Source organism: Corylus avellana, chromosome 2, assembly GCF_965113065.1.
Source record: "Corylus avellana chromosome 2, dhCorAvel1.hap1.2, whole genome shotgun sequence".
NCBI classification, from domain to species: Eukaryota; Viridiplantae; Streptophyta; class Magnoliopsida; order Fagales; family Betulaceae; genus Corylus; species Corylus avellana.
The window spans coordinates 25,234,809-25,261,465 of record NC_142491.1 but is presented as its reverse complement, the minus strand read 5'-3'; the positions used below and the strand labels follow the sequence as shown (position 1 = coordinate 25,261,465).

At 36.4% G+C, this 26,657-nt stretch overlaps 2 protein-coding genes across 3 annotated transcripts in view; one reads left to right on the top strand and one right to left on the bottom strand.

Moving 5' to 3' along the window:
- The window catches only part of MAA3 (P-loop containing nucleoside triphosphate hydrolases superfamily protein), a 29,550-nt gene extending 11,260 nt beyond the window's left edge, over positions 1 to 18,290 (top strand). The window contains exons 7-20 of one of the 2 annotated variants that reach the window (XM_088513977.1): positions 2,402 to 2,487; positions 2,589 to 2,639; positions 4,226 to 4,337; positions 4,412 to 4,517; positions 9,856 to 9,953; positions 11,295 to 11,399; positions 11,473 to 11,565; positions 14,355 to 14,408; positions 14,621 to 14,679; positions 14,772 to 14,856; positions 16,032 to 16,400; positions 17,048 to 17,170; positions 17,267 to 17,353; positions 17,738 to 18,290. In XM_088513977.1, the coding sequence (XP_088370103.1) occupies positions 2,402 to 2,487; positions 2,589 to 2,639; positions 4,226 to 4,337; positions 4,412 to 4,517; positions 9,856 to 9,953; positions 11,295 to 11,399; positions 11,473 to 11,565; positions 14,355 to 14,408; positions 14,621 to 14,679; positions 14,772 to 14,856; positions 16,032 to 16,400; positions 17,048 to 17,170; positions 17,267 to 17,353; positions 17,738 to 17,950 (1,641 nt within the window). In that variant the 3' untranslated portion in view covers positions 17,951 to 18,290. Of the gene's footprint in view, positions 1 to 2,401; positions 2,488 to 2,588; positions 2,640 to 4,225; positions 4,338 to 4,399; positions 4,518 to 9,855; positions 9,954 to 11,294; positions 11,400 to 11,472; positions 11,566 to 14,354; positions 14,409 to 14,620; positions 14,680 to 14,771; positions 14,857 to 16,031; positions 16,401 to 17,047; positions 17,171 to 17,266; positions 17,354 to 17,737 lie in introns of both variants that reach the window. The other variant, XM_088513976.1, reaches the window with a different exon arrangement.
- A 2,912-nt stretch (positions 18,291 to 21,202) lies between these two features.
- On the bottom strand, positions 21,203 to 26,350 carry LOC132187160 (putative plastid-lipid-associated protein 4, chloroplastic). Its single transcript, XM_059601366.2, has 6 exons — positions 25,966 to 26,350; positions 24,872 to 24,985; positions 23,716 to 23,811; positions 22,975 to 23,049; positions 22,381 to 22,448; positions 21,203 to 21,560 (listed from the first exon to the last, which is right to left on the bottom strand). Exons 1-6 carry the CDS (start codon positions 26,275 to 26,277, stop codon positions 21,488 to 21,490), a joined length of 738 nt encoding a protein of 245 aa, XP_059457349.1. The 5' UTR covers positions 26,278 to 26,350; the 3' UTR covers positions 21,203 to 21,487.
- Positions 26,351 to 26,657: the final 307 nt, after the last annotated feature.

Genomic DNA, 26,657 nt, shown 5'->3' with positions numbered 1-26,657 from the left:
GAGGAGGAGGATCGAAAGGTAGCGTGGCTGAATGAGGTGAAAGAGGATCTTAGTATAACGATCGGGTGGCCTGGGACTAAGGGCAAGACTATTCCGTTGTAGTGCCTTGGTCTAGGTGTTCTTGTGGGGTTGCTTGTGGGCTAGTTTGGTTTTGTAATTTGGGGGTATTTTTGGGGGAGCCTTGTGTGAGCAGGGGTAGTTTCGGGTTCAAAGTGCCTTGGTCTCTTCAGACTCTTGGGTTTTTTTGTTTGGGTATTTTTGTGGGCTTTCGCTGGTTTCCTTTGTATACTTTGTGTACTTAGCACTGCTTGCGCCTTTTTGATATATATAACAATTACTTATTAAAAAAAAAAAAAAGGGCTGATCCCCGCACCAAATATCGTACCAAAACCTAATGTGGGAGTCATCTCCTACTCCAAAGCTAATAAATCTCGAGAAAACTCCCCACCCTCTCCGAATATGTTTCCACACGCCAACTCCATAAGGACCCTCCACCACCTTGGTACACCAACCGCCGTTCATGCACCCATGCTTGACCTCAACAACCAATCTCCAATACGCCTCCCTTTCCATAGCATATTGCCATAACCATTTACCCAATAAAGTGAGATTGAAATTGCACAAGTTCTGAATTTCCAAACCACCACCTTGCATGGGAGAGCAAATTTGAGCCCATTTCACTAAATGGAACTTAGGCTCCTCATTGAGACCACCCCATAGGAAATCTCGTTGTAGCTTCTCCAATCTGTTCGCCACACTCACAGGAATAGGGAATAGCGACAGGAAATATGTAGGAAGGTTAGACAAAGTGCTTTTAATCAGTGTGAGCCTCCCACCCTTTGATAGATACATTATCTTCCAACCCGCCAATTTCCTTCCCATCTTCTCGATAATATCATTCCAAATGGTGGTACACTTGTAGGGCGCCCCCAGAGGAAGACCCAAATATTTCATAGGTAATCCTGCCTATCAACATCCACCACCTCACCAATTGGAACAATCTCAGACTTTGGCAAGTTAATTTTTAACCTCGAGACAACTTCAAAGCATAGAAAAAGACAACGCAGATTTCTAAGTTGATCCTCATTGGCCCCACAAATTTCTTGAGCAAATGTTTTCAACCTTTCCACATTTCAAAACTCAAGGTTGAGTTTTCTCCAACCAAGAGAGAATGATGTAAAAGGCGAAGCACGAAATATTGGTCTATGGGGTTATTAGTATTTAATTTTCAAGGGTCACAGGTGTTTTAGAAATCCAATAAATGGCGTTGCCCTAGATTATTTTGGGTACTTCAATAAATGGTTGTTGCCCTAGGTTTAGTTAGTCATTTTGGTAATTTAATAAATGGGCATTGCCGTAGTGTTTAGTGGTTAGTCTATTTAAGTGTGTTTTGCATTCCAATGCGGGCAAACTTGATGGAATAAAAAAAAATGAAGAATTGATTCTTCTCTCTCCTCTTTCCCCTTTCCTCTCTCTTTCTCTTCCCCATAGCTTCTTTCTCTTTCTCTCTTTTCTCCCCCTTTCTCTTCCTCAGGCTTTCCTCTTTCTCTCCCCTTAGCTTCTTCATTCTATTCTCTATCCTCTTTTAGCTATTCTCCTCTTTGCCTTAATTTTACTGTGTGGTTTTGCTTATCAAAATTTTGCGGTGTGATTTTTATAACTATCGTGCTCTGGCATTAGATTAGGGTTCAGTAACATTGAGTCTTGGGGATAATATTAGGTTTGAGTTATAAGTTTATATGGACAATTTAAGATCAAATAAAATATAAGTTTTTTCAGAAGAAAGAAGAGTAAAGTGAAACTTTAAAGTTAGAGAGAGAGCGAAAGCTGACTCTGAAAATAGATATCAAGAGATAAGCCTCCATTAGAGTTTAAATCTGTAATCTCAATCAGATATCATTTACCAGCAAAAAGGGCGATTACAATCTATTAATTGACCACAAGCCTGATGTTTTAACCCTAGTCATTGAAATTAATCTAATTCTAACCATCTATAAAACCTTAATGAGAAGGATGGTAGAAGACCTAATGCACCCTTGCTAATAATTAGAAGACTCACTAAAGGATGAATGTTCCAAATGATTATCATGGAAATTCATTCTTGACCAAAATAGTAGTTAAGAAGTTGTTGGAAGATTTTCAACAGTATTTTTGTAATTTTCGGAATTTATGAAGGTGGGATTTTATTTTGTTGATATTAGGTACTTATAATGTTTTCGTAGTCAATTTTTATATTTTCTTTTTATTCCAAAGTATTTAAGGGGAGCATCCTGTCTTGCCTGACCCAAAAAATAGCAGTTCTTTCTCTGATACCAAGACTATTTTTTGTTTGCCAATTTTTGGTTTGGTTAAACTATGTTAATATACTGTAAAATGTGGATCTGATCCTGTGCTTCTTTAGGGGCCCCCAGGAACAGGAAAAACAAAGACTATAATTGGGCTTCTAAGTGCCATTTTGCATGCTTCTCCAGCAAGAGTGCTCTCCAAGTAAAAATATGCGGCCCCCCCCACCCCACAAAATGGGCTATGTCATGTATCTAAATTTCATTCCATGGTTCATATATACTTCTGTTTTCTTTTTTGTGTAGGGGTGAATTGCTTGAAATAAAGCATAGGACGGAACTACCCATGCAGGAAAAGTATGTGTCATTGCTAACCCAATTCTTCATTTTGATGATTTTCAGTTTTTTTTTTTTTTTTTGATTACTTGACCATAGATATTTTGGATGGCTTTATTTAATTATGTCTTCTTCACGTTTATCGTTCTCATCTATGTTTTCCATTTATATATATGTAATGCAAAAATTCTAAATGGTTTGGGGAAAGATACTATGTCTCAATTGTCATTGTTCTTGATTAAAGCTGCTTCTGTTTTCTATTGCAACTAAAATGTTTTAAGAATCAAAAGTGCTAAAGACTATTGAACAACTCTATTAACAAGTGAAAGATGTATACTTTAGAAAAAAGGGATTGTGGATTTCAATGACATAAATTTCCAAACATGTCAAATTGTAAAATCTCTAGTCATCTCTTTTTTATTTTTTTTAATATTTTTATTATTATTATTTTTTTTAAGGTGACTAGTTTTACTATAGAGAACTAAAAGCAAATTGAAAAGCTTTTTTGACAAGTAATTAAATCTTATTAAAAATGCAGAGGGGCACAACCCTATACATTTCTATGCAAGTCTCTTCATTCAAGACCATCTTAGAGAAAATTCTGGTGGTGGTACAAATCTTTTTGAGGATTTTATGATACAATTCAAATTCTAGGTTTGAGTGTCTAACTTCTGCGTTCTTCTGTAATCTGATTTCCTGCATTATGGTTCTTTAAAAACCACAAAAAAATGAAAAAGAAAAAAATTGTTTTCATTACTTTTTAACCTATAAGACTACTTTTCTTGAACCTTCATCATGATAATTCGTATTCCAAGCAGAGGGTGGCTATATGTGGACCTCCTTTTATTATTTTTTCTTGTATTCTAATATTTGTAAATAAGGGCTATGTTTAATAACCTGTTAAAAAATCTTTTCTCTTTTCAAACACTGAAACACACTTTTCAAAACATAATTACCAAACGAAACACTTTGCAAAAACAACAATGCACTTTCAAGAAACAAAACACAAAAGCTCTTTTTAGATAACTTCACACACTTTCTTATAGGAATATTTTGAGAAAACACATGCTTATTTTTTTTAGGTATGGAGGCAAACTTGTTATTTACTAACAAAAAAAATTGCCGCGCGGCTACCCCCAACGGAAGAAAGGGGCTGGCTGCACGGCCATCCCAATAGGGTAATGGGGGTGTCCTAGCAGTGACCCTCAACATGATAGAGGGGGTGGCCACGCTGCCACCCCCAGTGGATGGACCCTTGAATTTTTTTTTTTTTTTTTTGTTAATTTGAAAACACATCTTAGATTTTTTTCTTTTCAGAAACACTAAAAATTTACCGAACAATCTTCTTTTGTAGACCCCATAGACAACACTTTTCAAATGTTGCCCCCACAAAAAACATTGATCAATTTTCACCCCTTCAAAAACTCTTTTAATAAACAGTAGAAAAAACACTTTTTAAGAAGTTTACCAAAGGTGGAGCTTGGAGCTTAAATTTTGAACATTGGAGACTAAACTTTGAACATCACAGCAATGATGAATCCTCTAGTGTCGATGCATGTGTTTTAATAAGGTAGCTCACTAAATTGTAGCGTTGCTTTATTTTGCAGATACAATCACTGGGCACGTGCTTCTCCATGGCTAACTAGTAGTAATCCTAGAGATAACATAATGCCAATTGATGGTGACAATGGTTTTTTTCCTACCACAGGAAATGAGTTGGTAAGTTTTAGACTGTCGCTTGTACTATTGTGATCTTGAAGAATCATATCTTTTAACTTTAGTGTATTATGCAGAAACCAGAAGTAGTCAATTCTAGTCGTAAATATCGTGTACGTGTGCTTGTATGTGCCCCATCCAATTCTGCTCTTGATGAGATTGTCCTGCGTGTTTTAAACACAGGTACAGTTTCTTTTTTCGTTCACATTTGCATATATCGGCTTTCCATAATTCAGCCATCTTTGTTGTGATATATACTGGATGCAGTTTTATTATATTCCTGTACTTAACTTATTTTAGTTGTACAACTCTCTCGTTGGTTTCATCATTTTCTGTGGAACAAAAGTAGGATGCAAAAGAATATCAGGATAGGTGTCCTGGATGTGGACAGTGTCAAATCCTGAAAGTATGAATACAAACGTCTAGTTGTCTGGTGCTGATTTGATTCTGACTAGCTATAATGGAAAAGCAGCAAGTTGGGTTGAAACACTTGGGAAAAGAAATAAAGGGGAGAATATAGTTACCCCCTCAAACTGACACCGGTTTTGCAAAGACACCATCAAACTACCATTTGTAATACTTGACCCCTCAAACTACCATTTTGTTGCAAAAGAGCCCATTCATTAGCTATTGCCATTAAAATTGATGGAAAATAGTGACTTACACGTGCATATATTAGACTTCAAATATATCCAAATTATACCGGTTTCGGGGGTGGTCAACCATCCCTTAAAGGCTTTTGGGGGTGGACGTCAACCCCTTGAACATTGAGGGAGTGGGTGATTACCCCCTGAAGGCTTTTGAGGATAGCCGAGCTGAAGTTGATGGATGATCAACCACCCCAAAAAACTATTGGAGTGGTCACCTCTTGTTTTGTGGGTGGTCAAATGACCTCTCAATTTGGTCATCTTGGAAAACTCTAGGGGTGGTTGACCACGGGGGCATTTGGCACAAAAGGTGGCCGCTCCACGTGCTTTTGAGGATGTGAACAACCCCTTAGTCTTGAATGGGTGTTTGGCTAACCCCAAAAGCCTTCAGGGGCAGTCAACCACCCCTCTTTTTCTCCTATTTTTTTTTTAAAAAAAATAAATAAAATAAAAAATTTGTTGCATTTTAATAATTGAGATAATTTGGACAAAGCAAGTCTAAAATATTTATATGTAAGTTGTGTACGCCATTTTCCAACTATTTTAACACCAACATTTAACAGGGGCCAAATTGCAACGAAATTGTAGTTTGATGAGGCCAAGTGTCACAAATTGGTTGGTTAGGGGTGTCGTTGCAAATACTAGTGTAGGAAAATTTGGGTATTTCGTTCCAAAATATGCTCGTGTAGGTCACGTTCTCCATTTTCTTCTATTTTAACGGCAACAACTGACGGAGCCCTTTTGCAACAAAATGCTAATTTGAGGGTAAGTGTCACAAATGGTGTCATTCCAAAATGGGTGTCAGTTTGATGGAGGTAGGCATATTTTCCTCAAAATTAAACAAAGCAAGACCCAGCTGTTAGAGTGATTTACACTATGTTTGAATATTGAATTAATGGGAGGATGAGACCTGTGGAAGGAAAGTGGAGAGAGGATAGGATAGAAAATCATTTCCTGTGTTTGGTAATTTAAAGGATGGAAAAGAAGAGATAAAGAGATAGTGTTTGTTATTTTCCTTGTTTCCCTTGTACCTCTTTCGTACACCATTTCAGTAGATGAGGGTAAATGGGTAATGGTAAATAAGCCATTAGTTAATATGATATCCTTTCCTTAGAACTTGAAAGACAATCTTCCTCCATTTCCTTTCCCCTGCCAACTTTCATCCCGTATACCACAAAAAGGTTATGAAATTTAAAAGAGGTCTTCCAATGGGGGGACTGCTTGTACTGCTGTCTAGATAAAGTGAGGACCCTGTGGAAAAGCCAAGTCAATAAAGAGCAGGATTTGAGTGAACCAGAGCAATTACACTGAATGTCTTTATCTAGCCTTAAGCCAAGTAGTCAGTTGTCATTGTTCCTTAGTGCGGCCAGTTGTGAGTGTTGGCATGTTGGGGGGTTGAGATGCATTAGTAGTGCATCTTTTCTTTCAGTTGTGTGAGTAAAGACTGCCTTTAGTCCTCCTACGGCAGCAGACGTAGTAGCAACTTACTATTGAGGGGCATCACTCCCTTAAGCCAAAGTACGCCATGTTCATTTCAGTGGGCCCGACAGGGGAGATGCATCCCTTTGTTAATTTAGTTAAGGGTAGCCGTGTTTGGCTAGGTAGATGTGGGGAAAGAGTAGTGCTTTATTAATAACCATGGTCATTCAGTTTTAAACTAGTGTAAAAGTTGGTAATTCTACTTTCTAGTATAGTCATTAGTTCTGCAGCTCTGGGAGAGAATTCCATGATTCAAAAATGGGTAGTCAATGGAGAATGCTGCTTTAAAAAGAAACTAATAAAGAGAAAAATAATTCCATGAACTAGGAGACCAAATGCCCAAACTGATCTCTCATTTAGCGATAGCTACCTATCTCATTTTGCTGAAGCTCTGCCAGTATAGCACGGTGCTCCTTTTGAGCGTCTTTCTCTATATTTGCTAACCACTTCCAATGGCTCACCATTCATAGCTTGATTAGAGCAACTCGACTTTCTTCGCAGCTTTTGAGCTCCTTCGGCTTGGGATCAAGGTTGCTCATAGATGAGGAGTCCAGGACTTCAGGCCGTTGACGGGTATCGCACTTGCCTGGACATATGGCATCCTAGGTGCCAAAAAGTTGGTATTCAGTTTTGATGAGTTTTATACTGAAATGAGTGGTTTTTGGCCTTTTCTATGATGATTTGAGTCATTATGTCATTTCGTCTTCTGGGTTGACGAGAGCAAAAGATTTTGCCAACTTTGAATGCAAATTAAACTGTGAAGTTTTTTTTCACTTTTTTTTTTTTGATAAGTAATAATGCATTAAGAGCGCAGAGGGGCGCAACCCAAGTACACAGGAAGTATACAAGAGAGCGACTAAGTAGGGGAGAAAGAAGAAGAGAACATAAAGAGAAAATCAGAAAAATCGATCACTAAAGGAGCAAGCCATTCGGCTGTCCATGTGAATAAGGTGTACAAAAAAAAGTGAATAAGATCCTCGAGGTTCCTCGACAAAACCTCGAAGCATCTCGCATTCCTTTCCTTCCAAAGACACCATAGGAGACACAGGGGAGCCATCTTCCAAAACACAACACTACTAGTTCTACCTCCCGCCCACCAACTGGCAAACATCTCCATGACGCTTCTAGGCATAACCCAACTCAAGTTAAAACGAGAGAAGATGACCTCCCACAACCTGCGCGCGACCCCACAATGAAGGAAGAGATGATCCACTGACTCCCCATCCGCCTCACACATACAGCAACGATTAATCACAACAATACCTCTCTTCCGAACATTATCCAGCGTGAGAGATTTCCCAAGGGTGGCCGACCATGCAAAAAACGCCACTCGCAAAGGAGCCTTAGTACGCCAAATCCTTCTCCACGCCAAATCCTTCTTCACTTTTAATTCTCCTATTATAGAGATTAGCTCTCTGCATATGGAAGAAAAACTTGTGTTGATAACCAGCATACGTTTTCCATTTTGTTTTCACCTCTCTTTATGTGCAGGGTTCTAAACTTCCATCATCATTTAGAGCACGTTTTATATGCTTTGATTAGAGCCTGAAATTGAATAGCTATTCCTTTTGTTTGGTTACTTTATTATTCTTGGGAATAACTATTCTAAAGGAATAGCACATAGATTAACATTCACACCAAAGTCCTCCAGGCCTTTCACTCTCCCTCTCTCTTTCGAATGGGTCTGTGTATGATGTGTAAAGACTCAAAACATTGCATTCAGATATAAGATCCAAAAACAACAATCTTAAACTGCTTGCATATATATCAGGCCAAGAAAAATAGATTCTGGGAAAAGGGGTTATTCCCACTTCTAAACAAACTGGGTTGTCTGAGGTCTTGGATTGCGCGTCAATCAGTTACATAGCAGAGCTATTTCTATATAGAAAGGGGCCCTGTAGCATCTGTGGGTTTTAACAGCAAACATGAATGTGCAATGGCTCTCCAATCCAAATGAACCAAGATTGTGAGAAATTGGGAACCTTGTCAAATTAATGAATTAATATCCTTTCAGGAATCACTCTTTTTGTTCTCTTCACTCTTATACACAAATGTATATGTTTAAAAAAAAAAGAAAAAAAAATCCATAAAAATGTAAATTAGAATTGTAATATATGGGCATTTTAGGAAATTTGATTATAATATGATTCTATTTACTAGCGTAATTGCACTTTACCAAATAGTGGAATACATGCTTAGAGGTTCTATTTTCCAATGTTACAACCAAACTAATGAATAGGAATAGCTATTCCTTTCTAGCTTCTTCCATTTCCAGTAAAAACTATTTATTTTTCCAGCGGAATAGTCATTCCACTTACCAAACGCGCCCATAGTCCACTTTCCACTGTACATAAGTAATTTAATGGATGTTGCAAAATCATAGTTCACATTACATTTCAAAGTTCTGTTTCAGTTTTAATTTCCGCTATTTAATATCAATATGGAATGTAAATTATGTATTTCTGCATCACTTCATACTTTATTGCCCTATCTGTGGCCCCATTTACATTTTTGAGAGTTCTAGCAAGACATTTTGGAAAATTTGCAAGAACTTTTTTGAAAGTGTTGGTAAGAGATCCTTGTGGGAGTAAGATGCAAGCAAAATTATTTATTCAAAGGTAGTATTGAATTCATGTAAGTTTCCTTGATATACAATTGGAAAATGAGAGGAAACTAAGAGATTCTGTGCGACTATCATATACATCAAATCTAAAACATTTCTGAGCTATATATGATTTGATAGTTGAAAAAGCCAATCAAATAAGTGGCTGATTTATTGAATTTCCTCGAGTACTTGTTTTGGAAGGAAATTGTGCTGTGTAATTTCTTAAATAGAATATCAAATTAACAAAGTCAGATTATTGTTCTGTATTGACACACCTGTTTCATGAAAGCTTTAACCCGTGATGTGCGTTGGTACACATACTGGTGTTTATGTGAGATGAGGCCCAAGTATTAGAATTAGGAAGCCCAATATGTGCTGTGAATTGTATTGTCCATTCTTATAGAAGAAAAGGCTTTCTGAGCTTCATTCTCTTTGTTATTCACTAACAATTCTATCAAATGATGGGCATAGAGCATAATCTATGACGGATCACATTTTATTATTATGTTCTAATATTTAAAGAACTTGAATAAATGCTTCGAGGTAGTTATAATGATGATATTTTCAGTAGGACGTTCTTCTCATTTTCATTTTTTTTTTTTTTTTTGTGGCAAACATATTGTGTCACTTGACCGCCATTCCCTAAAATATTAATTAAGTTAATGATGTTATTTTGTGTAGGATGTCCTTCTCATATTATTTTTTTTCTTTTCCTGGTGAACACTTTGTGTCACTTGACCACCATTCCCTAAAACCATAATTTCCTAACATGTATTCTGGTTATTCTCAGGTGTTCGTGATGAAAATGACCGTGCATATAATCCTAAAATTGTGCGGATTGGTCTTAAGGAGCATCATTCTGTTCGGGCAGTTTCCATGGATTACCTTGTATGTATTCAGCAACAGTGAACAAGATTGAACTTCAACTTTATACATTTCATCTTTTCCTTTCCCAAACTGTAAATTCTACTAATTGAAAAATTTTCCCTGTAGAATGTTAATCAGAAAAGGATTAATGATAAAGTTCTATATAGATCGCTGATTAAAAGAACACCAACCTTTTCAAATCTAGTAAGGTGTATGAACTAAAATTTTGGATGCAATAACGGCAAAAGGCCACCAAACTTATGATTTTCTCCAAATCACCCAATTCCACTTCCATCTGTTTGCATTTTTAGAATTCACCCATCCATTAACTGCATTAACTGCTGTAGTGAGGGAGGTCTAAATTATGTATTACAGACAACCGGAGGCATAGATGAAGCAAACTTAATGAGTAATTAAATCAGTAGCTATGATTTGGCCAGCAGGACCCTGTGATTAATTTGCTCCTTCACTGTCACTCCTCATTTTACTGGAGAATTTTCCTTAAGTTTGTCAGGACTTAAGTTCAGATCTGAAAGGAAGCCGTTGATATTTTATCACGTTGAGTACTTCTGTCAGGGATAGACAGAATTTCCTTTTTTTTTTTTTTTTTTTAATCTCTCTCTTAATTCTGTGCATGACCTTGAAAGATCACTCTCCATAAGAATTAAATTCAAGTTCAAGTCCCTCAGTGTGGCTTTCTTGAAATCTCATTTGAAAGTTCAAAATCTCACGAGCTACAAATGGTTTTTAACCCAACCAGGTGTATTCAGCAATTTCAAATGCGCCATTACACCTTCACATAAATCCTTTTCCTTCAGAACCTGAGGTACCAAAAAGGACGACTATATACTTAAAAGAGAAGGGTGGCTGGCCAAAGAGGCTTATCTCAAATAGCACTTCAGCCTTGCATAAGAACAGGATAGCAGGTCAGGCAGGTCATGGTCGCATGACTCACTGACTGCATGTTTATCTTAACAGGGAAAACGAAAGAAGGAATAGTGAGAAGAGGATGGCTGATTTCACTGAAGACGACGAGGTGTGCAGGTTTAAAATTTGTGGAAATTTTATAAGCTGGAAGGTGTAAAACAATGGCTTAACATCTATTAAAACACAAAAGTGAAGCTTTGAAGTCAATTAGAGCTAAAGATGTAAACCAATAAATCAACAACCCAGACAGAAAACTATTAGGTTCAGCAATGGTGACTGATTTATATTACAAAAAGAAAAATAAAAACAGACATGATAGTTGGTAGTTTTGGACTTGATGGACCTTTGGTTCTAGAATGAGATGTTGTCGCTGATCTGGTTAGAAATTATATCTTATGGTACATATAGTGGTGACATGAACAATGCATTTTGCAGGTGAAACAAAAACAGGACAGCATGAATGCTGGTAAAGACAAACATGGAGCTCCAGGAAGAGATAAGGACAGTATCCGTGCGGCAATTTTGGACGAGGCTGTGATCGTATGTAACTTTTTCCTCGTGGTAAAAGTGAAAGCATATGTAGTTTCCTTTCTGATTTATGTATGACTGGCAGGTCTTTTCCACCCTTAGCTTCAGTGGTTCAACTCTTTTCAGTAAATGGAATCGTGGTTTTGATGTTGTTATAATAGATGAAGCAGCACAAGCTGTAAGTTCCCATAATTTTGTGTTTCTTTTTTCTCTGTGAACTGTTCTATTTCTTTTTGCTTTCAGCTATAAGGTTGAGCTGATATAAGCCTTTGTCTTAGTTATGGATAAACAGGTGATCCATATCTTCTTCTTTGTTTCCTTTTGTGGTCAGAGATCAGAGATATGTTAAACAAGAGTGGTGTATCCCTCTCCACCAAACCCATAAATTCTCTTTATCCTGATGAAATCAAGATTATGCCCAACATTTCACCATTATTTGAAGTGGTTCTGTGGGTTTCAAATAATAAGATAAACTAGGTGGTAAATGGATGCAGTTAAAAGGGTAATTTCTAGCTGCAAGAATGGAATTGTGATGAAATTCCAAAGCAAGCTGATAAGGGTGAGGTCAACCTACAGGAGGGAAAGGTTTTATGGAGGGGGAGGGCTGGCTCTCACACCATGCATATTGCATATTGTCTGATCACCATTCAATAAAAATAAATAAGCACAAATGAGCCAAACAGGCTCTTGATGGAATATATTGGAGCATAAAAGTATTTTGTCACACAAAACAAGTTTCTTTCTAGATTTTCAATTAGAGTCAAAAGCCTTGACAACATCACCTAACTACACACTAGAACATAGAGATAACAACTCCAGCATATAATTTCCTACAAACAAGAAATGACAGCGTGCTCCTCATATCATTGTTCTAGGGAAATGTTTATAGTAGTCATTGGTGGTGTTGAACTTCGGCACAGCTCAACATACAACTTCATCACAGCTAGATACATGTTGGACATGTGCTATTTGTATAGAAATACAATATAACTAATACTCTTTATGAAACGACCCAAGGAAAGTGCTAACCACTTTTGTACTATCACTGTAAAAATATCAGTCAATTTTGAGTCCTTAGAATCGCTTATAAAGTCCAGTCTCACTTAGGGAACTAACTTGAGACTTTGTACCCATAAGTGCCTTTATAACACTGCGTAGGCTATTCATCTTCTTCAATGTGGGGCTGAGATGTTACAATCTCTCCCCCTTAATCCTTGATGTCATCAGGGTCACGTCATGGAGCACTACCACGTGACATTACTAATTTGGCTCTGAGACCATTTATAACAACTTAGAGAAAGAGCTAGCCACATCTATCCATTGTAACACCAGAGTCTCTCTCATATTGAGAAGATGAATAGCCCACATAGAGTGGGTAGATTATAGAGGTACGCATGGGTGCTAAGTCTCACTTAGTTCTTTATTAGGTGAGACTGAGCTTTATATTTTACAAAACTCCAAATTGACTAATCATTTTAGGGTGATAGGGCAGAAAGCTTTACACTTTATTCATAGGCCACTGAGATTTGAGGAACATAAGAACTAATAGTATAAAGTTGTCGTAGGGAGAGAGAGGGTGGAGGACACTGCTTGTTCTTTTCTTTTTCATCTCTCTCTCTCTCCTCAACAAGAGAAACAAATGTCTTTAATTAAAACCCTTCTGGTATATCTTTGCGTAATTCATAAAAGAACTACATTTCATTATTTTTATTTAGCCAAACTGCTATAATGACCATATTGGAGCATGTTAACAATAAAAGAGAGTTAGCTTTATTGTGTTTATTTGGGTTTTTACGATATAATTTTTTGATAATTAATCGAGATATCTTTAAAAGCGTAAAGCACTCTCATGCACACAAGAAGTATACAAGAGAAGCCACCTAGGTAGTAGGGGCAAAAAGAATAAGAAAATCATGATAACTAATCACTAAAAGAGAACATAAGCAGTTGCCCAAAATACAAAGTGTTAAAAAATAAAGATTTCAACTCCTCCAAAGTCCTCTTACTGTCCTCAAAACACCTATCAGTAATTTAAAGACTAATTTAGTTTGCAGTCTACATTATAGGTTTGTCACTAATAGGATTTCTTTAATTCCTATCTTTTGGGACTAGTTGAATCCTATATCTGGATTTAGTAAGTCTTTGTTCTACAAATTCCTTAGCTCCATGACTTTCTCTTCTCTTGAACTATGTGTTGTCAGAAGCTTTCTATTTTTGTTTAATTTACTGACCTTGTTAGAAGAATTTTTTTCCTTTCCTATTAGGATTTTTTTTAGAATCTTTAAATAAAAGGACCAAAACAAGATTAATTTTGACTTTGGAATTTTTGAGTTTGCTTTCTGTTGGACTGGCTTGGAAAAGATTGTAATAGTCACTCTATCAGTAATCAAGAAATCAACAATTTCATCTTGTCAATCCACTTTAAAATGCTATATTGTTTCTGTCCTTCCTTCACGAGGCCAGTTTGATTTAGTCCTCTCCCTAGGATTGGTTCAGCGTGGATTTTGTCTCAGACGAGAAAAAAGAAACTTAGGCAGTGAGTTTAGGTTCAGCAGTATTAAAAAATATAATTCCCTGAGCTTGCTCTACAGTCTCCGGGGAAAGTTCTGAGGATGGAATTGTTAAACTGCGGTTTAAAGGACCCCTTTGTCTATAAACATTAGTCACTTTGTGAAAGAGAAAATTACCATGGTGAATTATGGAAATGGCCAAGCAGATGATGCAGAGCCATGTTTGTTTTGTTAGATACAATTGGCTGTCCCTATTTGGAAATAAAGTAGCAGGTCACATGTAGTATACATCTTATTAGGATGTTTTCAATGAATACTTGGCATCTTCTTAGGGTGTTCTCTAAGAAATTACTTGCCCTTGGTGTATTGTAGAATAGATAAAAGTTTGTGGAATTATACTAGTAGATTTATGGAAATTTTATCCCTATGTGCTTGATGTGGTATTTGTTCTATACAGGTGGAACCGGCCACTCTTATTCCGCTGGCCAATGGATGCAAACAAGTATTTCTGGTATATCTCTGGTGATTTTTTATTTTATTTTATTATTATAGGAGTTCCAGGTCATATGCTAATTATCGTATTTCCTTTTATTTTTGACATGTTTTTCGAATCCCGGTCAAAATTAATAAGATGTACTGGCATGTGTGCGAACCTGCTCACTTATGAGCCAGGCACTTGGGAAATGAAAGTTTTATCTCATGATTAGTTCTGTTTGTTTTTAGGTTGGCGATCCAGTTCAACTGCCAGCAACTGTAATTTCTCCTGCTGCCGAGAAATTTGGGTATAACCCTTTTCGTTTATGAACATTATGTCTTTTCATTGGTTTCTACTTAAAGCTTCTGATGCATATAATTTTGCTCTCTCAAATTAAAGGTATGGGACGAGTTTGTTTAAGAGATTTCAGCAGGCTGGTTATCCGGTGACGATGCTGAAGACACAGTACCGAATGCATCCAGAGGTTAGATCATATTTATCTAAATGAAGTTTTTTTAAAAGATAGATAGTTAAGTTACTGATACTTGGGAGCCACATCACAGTACAAAAAATCCAACGTGGGGAATAGTAATAAAGTAGGATATGTGTAGGCCATGCATATGGGAGTACATAAATATAACTTTAATAATGTAACTATAAGTAAGAAGGTAAGTTTGAGAAGTCACTTTGTAATAAAAAAAGATGGGAAAGGTTTCTGTGAGAACACTGACAATAACAAATATTGCTTGAGAAGTCCAGCCGTACACAAAGATTTTGAGGCAGATAAGACAGCAGCCAAACAGGAGAAAAATTAAAGAATATAGTAGAAGACAAAGATGCTATAATGGGTTTCATTTCTACTTATGTAAGCCTCCCTAATCTGCCTCTCCTGATGATTCTTCTCCATCATTGTCCACTGAGGAGTCCAGCCTCGTGCATTCAATTGTTTCTTTCAAGTCATTTTTTTTTTTTTAATTAAAAAAAAAAAAAACTTTTGAACATTTTTTGTCGTTGAAATCTCTCACTATAGTATATTATTGTTCTTTCAAGACTCTCAAGAGTTGCAATAAGGTGTTTAACAAGTATGAGTACTGCAGATGTTCCACCATATCCGCCCAGATTTACTCTTTTTCTGATGCTTTGCAACTTTCTGACGTCTGTCTGACCTGTCCATGTCGTTTACGTATCCTAAATGCATCTGATTCAACCTGGAATCAATAGTGGAATATCAGTTCTCCATTGATAACAGTTCTGATTATCATCTAAGTTGTGATAATTGATACTGCTTATATAAAGACAAGTGATTGCTTCTGATGTCAATTAGCACTTCCACAACCCCATTGGACAAACTTGATTTTGTTCAGTAGGGTCTAGGTCTGAAGTGTTGATCATGGTAGTAATGGAATAGTGCAATACTGTGGCAGAAAATAAAATTCCGGTGATCAATTTTGACCTAATTACTACCTTGTGTATAAGATTCTTCTAGTAAATTTTTATAAAAATGTAACCTGCTACAAGGTTCTTATAAGCATTCTCTCCAATAATTTGTTTTTTTTTTTTGAGGGGGTTAGTTACTTTTCTCTTTTTCCCTTCAAAGCGAAATATTGTACTAGTGAGCATACTTTCTCATGTGTTTTTCAAACCTTTCTTTTCAAGCAGATAAGAAGATTTCCTTCAAAGGAGTTTTATGCAGAGTCATTGGAGGATGGGCCTAATATTGAAGTGCATACAAGCCGTTCTTGGCATGAATACCAGTGCTTTGGACCATTTTGCTTTTTTGATTTGCACGAAGGGAGAGAATCCAAGCTCGCAGGAAGTGAGTCTTGGGTAAATGTTGATGAGGTTGAGTTTGTTCTCCTCATGTATCATAAGTTGGTGAGCATGTATCCAGGGCTCAAGTCAAGTTCTCAGCTCGCAATTATATCGCCCTATAGCCAACAAGTAAAGCTCCTCAGAGACCGTTTTAAGAGTACCTTTGGAGTGGATTCAAATAAAGTGGTTGATATTACTACTGTCGATGGTTGCCAGGTAAATGGCAGTATCTTCCTGCTTATAAGATTACATGCATTTAAAATTTCTTCCTGTGAGTATCTTGAACTTTTTTTTTTTTTTGATGCATGAAAGTTGGCTTTCTGCTAATCACAAAGGTTAAATTGCCAGACTTGATGCAAAATGCACAAAAGTGTGCAAGCTGGATATTCTGTTGCAATTCTTTATGTGGAAGAATACTGAGTTAGTTGGTTTAAATCTCAACAAACCCACCATTGACCCATTTTGATGACTTTGTCACAAGTCAACCAGGGTTCCAGGTTGAAAAGTATGAACTTTTTGTCCCTTTAAAAAGAAGTAAAAGCTTATGAATCACTTGAAAGTTCCTTTCACTCCCAAGATTTAAAGGTTCAATTATCCCCATACAGGTTCCACTCTTTTTTTTTTTTTTTTTTATTGGCACCAAGGGGAGGGGGAATGGGGGATTCGAATTAGTGACCTCCGGTTTATGAGGCGAAGTCCCCAGCCGATTGAGCTATCCATATGAATTATTGGTGTCACTTTTTTTAAATAGCTATGATTACTGTGTTCTCTGTGAGCTCAATTTTTTCTTTCTTCTGTTTGGCTTTAGATCTGGCAAATAAAATATTTAAGGATAAAAGAATAACGATTGTTCTTCCTTTCAGGGACGCGAGAAGGATGTTGCAATATTTTCATGTGTTAGGGCAAGCAAAGATAAAAGCATTGGGTTTCTGGCTGATTTTCGGCGAATGAATGTCGGGATCACCAGAGCAAAGTCTTCTGTCCTGGTATGGCATTATTCTAGGTTTCTATGTAGTCAACAGGAGTTTTGAATTACGCACTTCACCTCTTCTCATGCAAACTAAGCTTTAGCCGTTCTTCAGGTGGTAGGGTCTTCATCAACGTTGAGGAGGGATGAGCACTGGAATAACCTTGTGGAAAGTGCTGAGAAGAGAAATTGTTTTTTTAAGGTGAATATTTCTTCAGTGAGTTATTCAAGATTTCGTTTCAGCAATGGATTTTATTTTTTTATTTTTATTTTTATGTACTTGAAGACACAAATTCAACCTAACCTTGTCATTGATTATGATAAATCAAACTTAATGCATATTGGAAAAGAAAAGAAAATATTCAAATTATTCATCAACATCCCAAAAGTTTGGATTGTAGTTTATATTATTATTCATTAAAACAAAGCTAACAATTCAAGAACATCATCAACATTCATCATATTAATTTATACGTACTTATTTTCAACATTTTCACAACATATTCCTGTTTTTTCTGAATTTCGAAATATTCCTGGGAGCAAATGATTCACACCTAACATCCAAACTGTCAATTTCCTCCTGCAGGTTTCCAAGCCCTATACCTCATTTTTCACTGATGAAAATCTGGATTCTATGAAAGTGAAGAATGTTGAACCCTTGGATGGGGAAGCAGGACAGCCTGATGAGGATGCATTCTTTCATGTTAATCATGGGGATGCTGACCAGGGGCTGGCAGATGAGCATGACTATGGAGATGGGGATGGGGACATGGATGTTGGGGGCATGGATGATGATTAAGTCCAGATATTACTACGATTATCATATGGAAATCACATTGCAATTTCAGTTACCCCCACCATCATGTTTTTTGTTTTTTTGGTCTATTTGTCATTGAAATGATCATTCGGCGGAATTTTCGAAATCAGAGGCAGCTATTTTTGTCAATGCGCAACAGTCTTCATTGATGCCAGAGGCGTATTCTCTGTTTCTGGCTATTAGGAGAGTAACATGTAGAGGCTTCACAAGACTGGTGTGCTTAAAGCATCCTCTTCTTGAGCCTATTTATCCATTTGCATAGCGTCAAAGGGGACACAAGTCCTTTTGCTCCTTTGATGCATTCTATTTCTCTTTTTTGTTTTTTTTTTTTTTGGGGGGCTATGCTCCCATTCATATTATCCACAAAGTAGTTATCCAAATATATACCAATTAAGAAAAAGAAAAGAAAGCCTGTATTCATAGCTGTGTTTAATCACGAGCAAGCCATTGTGTATTTCTCTTACTGTGGTTTTGGATGAAGAGTTAGTTGTTACGACAAATTTATGATTTAGGTTTCAAAGCAAAAATCTCAAGTTCAATGGCTTAACCTGGAGGAACAAACCTGCAACTTTTCCTTCAAAGTTGTGAAGCACACCACAACTCAAGAAAGATCAACTTCCTTTCAATTGTCTATCTTCCCATTATCGTTGTAAGCTAAGATAATCTTTTTTCTTTTTCTTTTTCTTTTTCTTTTTTTTTTTTTTTTTTTTTGGGGGGGTTCTTGCAAAAAATAAAGAAACAAAAAGAGAGAGAACATAAACCACAAAGTATGACATATACTTTAGAGGAAAACCTACCATCAATTGCTCACAGGATAGGAATATATGGGTCAGCTGTCTAAAGCTTGGCTCTAGTTTCCTAGTTTCAATGCAAAACCTAAACTCATCAAGCCTCAAGTGTGAGCCAAAAGTGCTTGTGAAATGAGAAGGTATATAGTCAAAGGAAGAAATTACGACAAGAATACCACTCCATTCATTTTTATTTTATTTTTTGTGTGTAAATTTAAAGCAACTACAAAATATAACCAATTGAACACTCGCTTAAAAAAAAAACTCTCGCTTCTACAGCATTCTACTATATAAATTGCAAAACTATGCATAGCTGGAAAGTTAGTAAAATTTCTAAAAGTGCTAATGTTTGAGAACACTTGTAAGTTAGATGAGTAGCTTTCAACTTGGTGTTCAGAAGCATTCTCAATTGGTCTTCCATTCTCTCTTCCATTCAGAACAAGAATAGGGAAGACTCATTTTGTAGCCGTTTCCTCGTTCAATTAATCAAAAAACAAAAAAAGAAAAAAAAGAAAAAAAAAAAAACTGCAGAATTATACCAACCTGCACCCATCAACCATCACCTCCTCTTTTTCCAGCCGCACTAGCATGGGTGGAATCAACCCTAGCCTTGGGAGTTCCCGAGCCCTTCCAAAATTTGAAAATTTATTTTAAATTTTAGGTTATTTTTTTATGAAATGGCCCTCCCAAAATTAATTTTTACACCCCACCCCCCCCCCCCCCCCCCCCCCCCCCCGCTTTTTTTTTTTTTTTTTGGTCTCCTCTTAAAATTCTAGTTCCGCCCCTTCACACTGGTCAACAAATCAGAAGAGAAGTTCCATATACTAAAAAGATTCTGAGTTTCATTCAAACTCCTGAACTTCCTTTTGCGACAGTGCTTGCTCTAATCTCCCAAATTGCATTTTGACAATCTTTTCTTTAGATTCGACTGATTTCCATATTTAAGCTCATTTCACTGCTTCCAAATATGACAAATAACTGCACCCAAACTAAGGTTGCATAAAATCTATCTCAAGTTACCTCATGTCAATGATTGATTCCCAGTTACAACTAGGGTTGTCAATTAAATTCAACTACTGTTGTCTTCCAAGCAACTCCTGCAAAATCTACACATCACATCTCCCTAGTTTAAAGACTATCACAGACCACCTGCCAAGGAATGGCCATGGCATGCTATATATCAAACACCACTATGTAACACTTGGCAACCTCACTTGGATAGCATTCTAAATTTCTAAGTATTTTCCTTAGAAGCAATCCAAATAGGTTGATCACACTCCCCCAATACTCACATCCAGAAGCAATTCTATCCTTGAGAACTGAGGATAGTTTTGCACCCTCAGTACTACCAGAATCATAGACAATTCTATGGCCAAGTTTTTCATGAAGAACATCTTCTGGATGCCACCGATCAAGCCACATATATATATATATATATACACCTCCCATCTCCAACCTTATATTGTATAAACTTCCTTCCCAAATCCCAGAGCTTTAAGAGTTTTCCCCAACACCAAGTGCAGGGATTTTATTTGCCATAAACCTTTTCCTCTTAACAAAAACATTTTCACCCATGCAATCCACAAAGAGCCAGCCCTAGTAAAGAGATTCCATATATGTCTCAAACATGAAAGCTTTATTCCAATTATGCACCTTTTCAAGACCAAGACCTCCTTCCCTTTTAGGAACACAAATTTGATTCCAAACCGTTGCCTTTTTTGTCTAAAAAAATAGAGGGCAACCTTTGCCTTAGTTTTGACCTTTTTGTTTTCAGACCACAAATATCGGTTGAACTTCTGTTCCAACAGCTTAATAATCTTCTTGGGGAGGACAAAAATACTTGTTCAATATACCTGAAGACTATACAAAACTGAGGAAATCAGTTGGAGCCTCCTTGTGAAAGACAAGTGCTTGGAAAGCCATGATTGATCTTTTTGAAGGATTAACCAATAAACCAATGATATCTGCAAAGTCACTCAGATTGTCATCAGCAAAACGCAAAACACAAATGATGTAAGCTTCAATTTCTAGCATCTTAGATGAAACTAAAATTTCTTGGATCCATTGTAGATCGACTTATTATATAAGATCATTGAAGGTCTGATTATTGGGTATCCAATATGAGTGCTATCTTTAGCCTGAAAATTGCACTCCGTCCTGGTCAAGCAAAATGGAGGCTAAAAAGCTATAGTGCGCTAACGAACAAATAACGGATTGAGCTTTAGAAAGCCGTTGCGTTAGCACATCTAACCTTACATAAACATCTACTATGAAAAAGTCTAACCTTACATAAACATCTACTATGAAAAAGTCTGTCCGATTCAGGTAATATTAGCTTTCCACTTGCAATCTAAACAGACTGAGGTTAGTTTTTTTTTTTTTTTTTTTTTTTTTTAAGGTTCAAAAACATTATGCTTACAAACTTGGTAAATTACATGTAGCATTTTGATAGAATAACTCAACTTTTTCTTATATAATTTGTAAATCATCTATTATTTTGTACACATATGTGCTTTTGTGTGGTATTGTATACATAATAGCACGTTAGATGCCAATATATTAATAATACAATGAAAAACACCCGCACATTGCGCAGGTTATAGGGTAGTTTATATAAGGCAAAATATGACCAAAACTGTGTTTAAGCGACACTCTGCATAATTTGTCCACTCTCTCGATTGGGACGGCGGGATGGCCAAACCATTACAGATGCTGCAATGTGATCTGCACATTAAACAGGAACTCGGTAGGAGGGATCAACCATTTTTAGGATGAACAAGTTTCCTTTGTCTCCTCTGGATACTCTGTCAAAAAACAAATAATAATAATTTTAATTTCAAAAGAAAGGAAAGGTGTAATTGAGGAATTCATTACACATTAAATTACATCCTTCATCTTTAAGGTTTCTGTTTAAATGAATCCCCAGAATGCTCAGGTCATATATAATGATGAACAAACCATGTGGGTGTCAAGTGGATCCATCTTGTGCCCATGGAGAATCAAACAAAACTGGTCTCTCCATCTACTTATCTCCACATCATCGCTGATGTCATTTTGTCACAAAGGCTAAATGCTAAGTCAACCAGACATGACAAAAAACAAAAACAAAAACAAAAACAAAAAGGAGAAAAAAAAGGGGGCAAACAGAAAAAATATGAAAAGAAAAAAAAAGATGGACACAGCCACCCCTTGATTAGCTACCGCAGGTTGTGGGTGTAGCTCGACCACCCCGAGTTTGGTGCTCAAGGGTGGCCAAACCAATCTTAACGGTACGGTCGCCTCTTTGGCCTTTTTGGATTGGTCGACCAACTCCAAATTTGGCATTTGAGAGAGGTTCAGCCACTACTCTTTCACTTTACAATGTGTACAAGATACATTTCCCGGTAGTTATTTGGCTCCTACTCAGCTTTGTTCCTTTTTTTCAGATCAATCAGTTTGCTTTTAATCAAGCATGTATAAGCATTTAGTGGTAATAACTTATCTGTTATGCTTGCTTCTTACTACCAAAATGAGTTTTAAGAGTTGGCTGAGCAGGCAATAGAAAAGGAATCTGGAAGCCTACAGTCGGGTTCACAGGATAATTTTCAAAGTTACATGAACAGCATATCCCAAACATTAACTTACCGCAATTCTTCATCCAAATAAGTAATTTCCAATTCACCACGAGCTCTTTCAGGAGCCTTAATAGGTATCTGTATGCCAAGATGAAATAAATCATATATGTTAAGTAAATTACTCTATAGAAATTCAGAGATGTGCATTCAAATTATTTGGGTAGATACTTTGATGATATATCACTGTGAAGCAAACGAAGCTCCATAACATTTAGGATAGTGCAATATAATTTATCAAACAGCACATATATATGTTTGAATGTATGTATTTTTGTATAATTAATTAGCTGGTTGCCAAAATGCCTGCTCTTTAAGGCTTAGTTCTATCCTAGAGCCATATCATCAAGGTTCCCTATTTCCATTAACGAAAACATATCTCATACAGGGAACTGATGAAACCATAAGGGAATGCATGATATTTAAAAATTATGCTTCTATCTTGTTCTAATACACAATTAGTCCTGTCTTTACAAAAGATTGAGGAAGTTTAGGAATGGTGGGGAACCAACCACTCACCATTGAACAGTGACATCTCCAAGTGGCCTTTCATCAAAAAAAAAAAAAAAAAAAGAATCAAGAAAATGATGACCCCAAGATTACTTACCAAACCTGCAATTTTGAAATAATCAAATTTCACGGCCACTTTTCTTGCATTAAGAGGTGTTAAATCCGCCGTTACCTACAAAATGTTGATAAAACTTTTCAGGCAATTGTAAGCGCTAGAATGCATCAGTCTCTGAATATATAACTACAAATTTGATTTGTTAGTAGCTGTAAAAATGAGTTTTTCAATGCTACGTTCAACATCATTGGGGCAGTGTTGTGAATGACAAAATAAAGTCTAGTTTGGCACTGACAATTTGTAGAACCCAAATCAGCAGCATCTGTCATTAACACTGCCAGATGATAGTTATATCAAAGTTCATGCAACACTTAGTACAAAAAATAGGCATAATAAAGGCCCAAAACACCTCAAAAAGCCCAAAAGCCCATATAAAAAAAAAGCTGTTATAAAACCGCCGGTTATTAGTTTGAATAACGGCTAACTGCCGGTTATAAAATAACCACAAACCGCTTAAGCAAAGCGGTTGCGGTTATTAAAATCTAATAACCGCCTTAGGCAGTTGCGGTTAGCAGTTTTAACCAATAAATGTAACCGTAACCGCAACTGCTTGTACACCCCTAGTTAACGAGGCATAAGGTGAACAAAAATATTTTAGTCAAAGCAACTTACATAATATAACTCAATGTCAATGCTTGTACTAAATAATCATTGTTGAAACACAAAAGTAAGAAAGAAAAAGAAGCAAAAGTTAAACACATGGACAGAGTAAATTGTATATACCTGGTTGAAGAATGGCCAAGATTCCATGTTCTGGGCCCTAAGTGTATCCAAATTGATCCCTTGGTAGTTTCCACTCGATCTCAGAAATTTGGGTCTCTGTCAAAACATTACTTTCCAGGTGATTGTAATTTATAGGACCAACATAAAAGTGAAAATATCCGATTTTAAATTTTGCATACCTTTATTTTTTGTTCATTTATCATAAAAGAAAAACATACCATATTTTCGTAAGAAAAGTGATTTTCTAGCAATTCAATAAGTAAATAGAACCAACAAAAGATTAGGAGTGCAAACTGGATTCAGCTAGCCTCACATAACACTTAGACAAAATGAATCCAATCAGTTTTCCTTTTTAACTCTCTTTTTGTTCCCGAGTGATGTCTATTAAGGAAATGAATTATAGTCTAAAACTATATCACAATTAGAGATTATTCGTAACAAGGAAGAGCTTAAAAGCTTGTTCGTGTCTGTGGGGAAGTGAGCAGTGCAGGAGATACAATTGTTTTTATTATTTTTCAAGTTTTCTCAACAAAAACTGCATGTAAAACTCCTGGTCAAACTAGTAGTGAGATGACCCTAAAAGAGAAGGGATCTGCTTTTATTTCCTTTTTCATATCAAGTACAGAAAGAAAGAAGGCATAACAAGTGAATAGGAGAAAGTGTTAAACTACCAATTATCCCAAAAGCTTAGAAAGAGATAAATTTAATCATTTAATAATTACTTTAACACTCCCCATCACGTGTGCGCTCAAACCCCATTTTAATAGGTGAGACCCAATACGTGGAATATATAATTTAAATGGGAGGTGATTTGACGAAGTTAAGGTTCGAACTCAAAACCTTTGGCTTTGATACCATGTTAAACTACCAGTTATCCCAAAAGCTTAAATTATTAAATGATTAAATTTACCTTTTTCTATCAACTTAAACTTTTGGAATAACTGATAGTTTAAGAGGAAGAATAAATGACTGTTGAACCTCTTCACATTCCCAATACGAAATTTGCAAATGATAATTAAGGGAAGAATAATTGTTAGGAGAATAGGAGGAAGAACAAATGACAGTTGAACCTCTTCAAATTCCCAACAAAAAATTTTCAAATGATGCCTCAGGAAAGACATAGATTATAGCTATGCAGATACATAATAAAATTCACCTGGGTTTGCAAAATCGAGGTTGAAGTAGTGTATATAAGCTCCCATTTGCCATTGAGTAAATTAGATTTGAGTGGTTCCTTTATTGGGTTAGCAGCCTCAAGCTTCCTTGCTATCTATTTAAAAACAAATTTCCAAGCATCAAACAAAATAATGCACATACTGCAGAGGCATCAGTAATTAAGGTAAGCCGATTTCTTTTGAGATATAATGACATATTATAATATAATCAGAGCTCACCATTAGGAGTCTATTCAAAAATGATTATGGAAAAGCTACACTTGACCCCCTCAATTTATCACACAATTTACGATGTCTCCCTCAATCTTTTAATTTGATTAATGCACCTACTGATCTACCATTGGATTTGGGCTTGCAATGTCCCCATTCCAACCCTAAAATGACAAAAATAATATGCATAAAAAAAATAAAAAAATAAAAAATAAAAAAAGGGGAAAAGTTTACGTACCCTTCTCAAACCACTACCTAATTGACAACGTCCCCTCCCCCTCCCCTAAAACTTTCAATTGCAACAATGTCCCCTCAAACTACCAAAAAAAAAAAAGAAAAAAAAAATCCACTCCCTTTTTCATTTTTTAATTTTATTAAGGGCATTTTCGGTATTAGAGGGACATAGACAATTTTTGGTAGTTTGGGGTTGGACATTTTCGCAATTGAAAGTTTGGAGGGATTGTCAATTGGATGGTAGTTTGAAAGGAGGTATGTGGACATTTTCCAAGTGTTTTGATGCTTAAAAATGGCCTAAATTCCATAATTTGAGAATCAGGGATCCTAATCCCAAATTCACTGACATAAATTAGAAAAAACTATCTTTATAACAAATTTAATGATACAAAATCTAACTATCTAAGCAAGTCGCAAAATACACAACCAAACCAGTCCTCCTTCAAAAGGCAAATTTTTCTTATCCATTAATCTCTCAATTACCAAACTTTGAACAAGCGCATTATACCCATTTTCATATAAAACATAATTTCTAGAAAAAATAAAATAAAATTTTAAGTGAGAAAAATAAGAACCCAGAAATCAAATCAAAGGTATATAGGAGGAGGAGACAAGAATTGATGAGACCAACCTGATCAACAGTTTGCTGGTCTTCGGCAGTGGCGTCGGCTCCCCGATCAAGCGGCGCAATGGCCTGAAGAAGCTCGTCCTTGAGAGTCTTTGCATCTTTGCCTTTGTTCAAGAAAGCGGGAAAGAAGGAAACTTTGGCTCTCCATTTCTCAGTGCTTGAGAGTTTGTGGGAGATGGGTTTGGGTGGGAAGTGAAAGGTAGTGAGAGGAGGAGGAAAGGAGAGGAGCTTAGGAGTTGAAAGCGTAGAGGATTGAGTTGTGGTGAGAGTGAGGGTTGAAAGAGTGTGAGAAGATAAGGCCATGGCCATGGACATGTGTGTTTCGGGTGCATGGAGCGCCAGTGGCTTGTGCACCTTTAAATAATATGCCTTACTTTCGATAATGCTACATACTCTAGAAAGCCTGCCTATTTTATTATAAATATAAGTAGCCTTTATTGAGAATTTGAGAAGGTACAATGAAATAGCTTTAGAATAGAATCCGGATCCTCTCCTGTCTTTTAACGGACCGGACACTATCCAGTTTACAGTCAAAATTTCTCTAGAGAAATCTCAAAAGCTACAAATGAATCACCTCAGCCTCCACTAATAAATAAAAAAATATTTTTTTATTTTGTGGTTAACTTATCCGTCAGTTAACATAAGGTGTTTTAAAAAATAATAATAATAATAATAAAAAGCCACCCCCAAACCTA